General features: G+C 53.2%; 1 protein-coding gene across 1 annotated transcript in view; it reads left to right on the plus strand.

The window, feature by feature from the left end:
- The window catches only part of HOXA3 (homeobox A3), a 2,784-nt gene extending 297 nt beyond the window's left edge, over window positions 1–2,487 (plus strand). The window contains exons 2-3 of the mRNA XM_077775364.1: window positions 8–146; window positions 1,551–2,487. Coding sequence (XP_077631490.1) covers window positions 8–146; window positions 1,551–2,350 — 939 coding nt within the window. The 3' untranslated portion in view covers window positions 2,351–2,487. The remainder of the gene's footprint in view (window positions 1–7; window positions 147–1,550) is intronic.
- Window positions 2,488–4,553: the final 2,066 nt, after the last annotated feature.

Genomic DNA, 4,553 nt, shown 5'->3' on the forward strand with positions numbered 1-4,553 from the left:
ATCTCAGAATGCCAGCAGCAACCCCACCCCCGCCAGCGCAGCCAAGAGCCCCCTACTCAACTCACCCACCGTGGCCAAACAAATCTTCCCCTGGATGAAAGAGTCTCGGCAAAACACAAAGCAGAAAACCAGCGGCTCCAGCTCAGGTAAAGCCGTACCTTCCAGAAGAGGGGTCCTCTGGCCTGGCTCCCGGCCCCCCAAGCTACCTCCAGCCACAGCCAGCACAGACTGGGAGCACTGGAACATTTTCAAGAACTAACAGCTCCTTCTACTTCAACTAGAGGTGGTGACAGGACTCTGTGTCCAGGAAACCCCCAGAAAGAGACCTGATGGGAGTCTCTCTTGACTTCCCCAAGAGCAAGTGGGGCCTAGTGAGTTTGGAACCCCTCCTTGTTCCACTCTTGGAGTTAAGACCTCTGGGCACAAGAAACCTGAGCTCCACTCTCTCTTTTTAGCACAACTCCTCTTTTCTAGTGACACAGTGACATCCACCCCACACTGAAATGTGGCAGAATAAAAGCAGGCCTAGTCACCACCCAAGTCAGAATCCACCCTTTGCCTGTAAACAGAGCCTATTTTTAATTTTTGCTCCAGTAGATGGAGTGGCTGCCTTACCTCTGGGAAGGCCCTACTCGGATTTAGTACAATGAAGGCAGCCAGGGATCTCCTGGGGGAGGGGATTTGGGCTTGTCATGCTAATAGGAACCACATGGGCCTCTAGGAAGAGATTGGAGGACAGGACCTGGGTCTTAGGCTTCCCAGCATCTTGGTTACCTTTCCCCCCTGCCTTCTCCAGTTGCCAGTACTCTGCTCTGAGCCTAAGCTTCCGGGACCCTGCAGAGCTAAGGTGGGGGCATGGGGGAAGGGTAGGGTAGGAGGGTACAAGATTAGTGGATTAAACTGGGAGGCTGCTTGATAATATGAAGAACCCTAATTAATAGGACCCAGCCAGGGGCCTGGGCCTCCCCACCAGAAACTGGTACTTTCAGTGTGATCTTTTCCTTTGAGCACAGAAGGCCTTCCAGACTGGGGCTTCCACTCCACCTGTCTTCACTGGGTAGACCAAATAAGGGGCCAGTTGAGGCAACTGCCCAATCCTTCCATCCGACAGTGAAAGAGAGAAAGGTTTATTGAGTGTATATTAGGTGCCCCACGTTCCAGTTACTGTGAAGAGGATGAAGGTGGGAGACCTGCCCACAGGGAGCTTGTAGTCTGGTAGGCCTGAATCACTACGGGATTCATAAAGTGAATAGCTCCAGGAAGGAAATACAGATCAGGAAGGGAAACTGGAGGTTCTACTTTCTTACCTCCTCCCCATAGGGAAGCCTATGATTCGAACTTGACTGAGTGAGAGGCCAGCTACCCAGCTGCCGGCACTCTTTCCCCTCCAGGAGAGAGGACGGCACCTCGTCCCCCCTCCCCCTTTCTGGGCCCCGACAGACGGAGGGATCTTGGGCCCTGGAGCAAGGAGGGGCCTGGCGGGACCAGGGGCTAGGCGGGGTCTTGGGCAGCCCCTGACACCACTCTTCCTCTCTCCTCTGTCCTCGCAGGGGAGAGCTGCGCTGGCGACAAGAGTCCGCCTGGGCAGGCGTCGTCCAAACGGGCGCGCACCGCCTACACGAGCGCGCAGCTGGTGGAGCTGGAGAAGGAGTTCCACTTCAACCGCTACCTGTGCCGGCCGCGCCGGGTGGAGATGGCCAACCTGCTGAACCTCACCGAGCGCCAGATCAAGATCTGGTTCCAGAATCGCCGCATGAAGTACAAGAAGGATCAGAAGGGCAAGGGCATGCTGACGTCATCAGGGGGCCAGTCCCCAAGTCGCAGCCCCGTGCCCCCCGGGGCGGGCGGCTATCTGAACTCGATGCATTCGCTGGTCAACAGCGTTCCGTACGAGCCCCAGTCGCCCCCGCCTTTCTCCAAGCCTCCCCAGGGTGCCTATGGGCTGCCCCCCGCCTCCTACCCCGCACCCCTGCCAAGCTGCGCGCCCCCGCCGCCCCCACAGAAGCGCTACACCGCAGCGGGGGCAGGGGGCACACCCGACTACGACCCTCACGCGCATGGCCTGCAGGGCAACGGCAGCTATGGGACCCCACACTTACAGGGAAGCCCCGTCTTCGTGGGGGGCAGCTATGTGGAGCCCATGAGCAACTCTGGGCCTGCCCTCTTTGGCCTAACTCACCTCCCCCACGCAGCCTCGGCGGCCATGGACTACGGGGGTGCTGGGCCGCTGGGCAGCGGCCACCATCACGGGCCCGGGCCAGGGGAGCCGCACCCCACCTACACGGACCTTACCGCTCACCATCCTTCTCAGGGAAGAATTCAGGAAGCCCCCAAGCTCACCCACCTGTGATGGTGGGCTCGGGGCTGCGCGCCAGGAGAGTCCCCCCGCCCCCACCTTTCATCGTCGTTTCCCTGTTTTGTTTTGTTTTAAGATTCTTCCTGTCCTCTCTTTTCTGTTCTCCGCCCCCTCTACCTTCCCCTCCCCCTCGTTTTGTTTTCTTTGGTAACGCGTTTTTATAGTTTATGTGACGTAGCAATCTTGGTTGCTGGAATGGCTGTCAGTAACAGTAGTGATGTTTATCTCCTCCTACCCCTCGCTCGGCCGCTGGCCCTGCACCCTTTACTTTCTCTACTCTTTGATCAGAAACAGGGTATATGAACAAATTTTCTAGCCGAGTTCTTCAATGTGAATTTGTTCGTACATTATGGCTCCCGAGGGGAAGCAATTACTTTTTTTTTTAATTTTTAGACTTTTTTTTTTAAATTGCACTTCTTGTAAAGAGCGAGAAAAAAATCAAAGGCGCTTTGAAACAGGGGCTCCCTGTGCAAGGATGACTAAGTGTACGTCTTTCCGTGTGTGTATGCTGGTGAACAGTCAGATTTATTTATATTTTTTTTGCAAGCATTGAATAATCTAAGTTTTAAATATTATTTATCCCCATCCGTTCGTATTTATATTAAAGAAATTCTGTACCCTGATTGCTCAGGAGGTTTCTTGGGCCTTTTGTTCAATAGTGTATTGGCGTACATAGAAAAAATTTTTTATTTGAAAGGGAAATAGAATTCCTTTTTAAAAACGGTAATGATGCAATAATACCAGAGAGGATCCAGCTTTTGAAAACAGTGATTTAGGTTTGTAACATCCGGCGAAACTGAAAAAAACAAAAAACAAAAAACAAAAAAACAAACCAACAATCTGTAAACGTGAAGAAATGCTAGATTTGTTTCGAGAGTTCTACATTCCTTGCTGCTCACATTCTGAGAAACTAAACAAAAAAATAAATAAATAAAGTTTTTATTCTGAATAATATCCGTGTTCAGAAGGGGTTCTTTGGCCGAAGACGGGGGTCCGCGTGGAATCGAGGCAGAGGCGAAGTGGCCGAGCAGGCCGCGGCGCGCCCTCCGGCTCGGGAGTGGAGCCTGGCCAGGCGGCTCGCCTGNTCCGTGCGGGAGGAACAAAAGGCGGCCGGCCCGCGGCGCACAGGTGCCCGCGAGGCCCCGCCGGGCAGTGAGGCAGCGCCGGCTTCTCCGAGATCTTCCTCCAGGTCAACGCGGACCGGTCAGTGCCTTAACCCTGGGAATCGCCAGCCGCGCGGAGGAAGGCGCGCATTTCCGGGAGCACCCGGCCTCTCCGTGGATGCTTTTTGGCCCTTCATCGCACTAGGAGGAAAAGAATCACTCCTAAAATCGCCCCGGGGGAGCTAGGAGGCTCGAACCGGACCGAGCCCCACCCGGGTCTCCGGCTGAAGAAAAGAAAGGTTGAACTCCCAGGAGCCTCCCGGAAGCCCTTCCCTGGACTGTTTGAGTCCCAGCTTTGGCTTCGTCCTGGAATTTAGGATTTGGCAGTCTCTGGATTTATTTCCTCTCCTACATCCCTCCTCGCTCTCCTTTTATGGCCCCAGGGGGAGGAGGAGAAAGGAGATTGGTATCTGTGTAATAAAAATGCAATTTTATAAGCATTTCTTTCATTTGATGCTACAGGAGCCAAACATTACATTTCTACTTCTGGAGTTAAGATAGGGCTGCCCACTGACTGGGTGGCGGAGGCAAAGGCAGGCACAGGAAAAGGAAATCTTTTTATCTCCAGATTAAAGAATGGCTTGGAGAAGGAACCAAATTCAGAAAGTGTAAGCCTCAGAACCATAGCCCCATCACCATCCCCTTTCTAAATTGGAAGTGAGGAACCACCTGCGTCTGGGGATCAGAAGCATCTGATGTGAGAAATAAATCCTCCTTCTCCCTGGATTGTATCTTTCAGAGACCGAGGTGAAAAATGTCGCCATTTTGTTTGCAATCCAAAATATCCATCATCATGGCCTCTGTCTTTCCCCTGAGAAGCTCCCTCAGCTGATCTGTAGAAGCAGGCACTGGAGCCATTTTTGGGTATCTCCTGGGCCCACAGGAGCTGCTTTTAGGGAACCTTCCCACATTTTCAGAAAAAGAAAAAGGCTCTGAAGGTATAAAGCCAGGTAGCTGTAGAGATCTGGGTGTTACTCTCACAGCCAGAGATGCGTCTCCCATATCTGTTCACGGGCTCCTGATACACATAAGTT

This window comes from Crocuta crocuta, unplaced genomic scaffold (genome assembly GCF_008692635.1).
Source record: "Crocuta crocuta isolate KB4526 unplaced genomic scaffold, BGI_CrCroc_1.0 scaffold197, whole genome shotgun sequence".
NCBI lineage: Eukaryota > Metazoa > Chordata > Mammalia > Carnivora > Hyaenidae > Crocuta > Crocuta crocuta.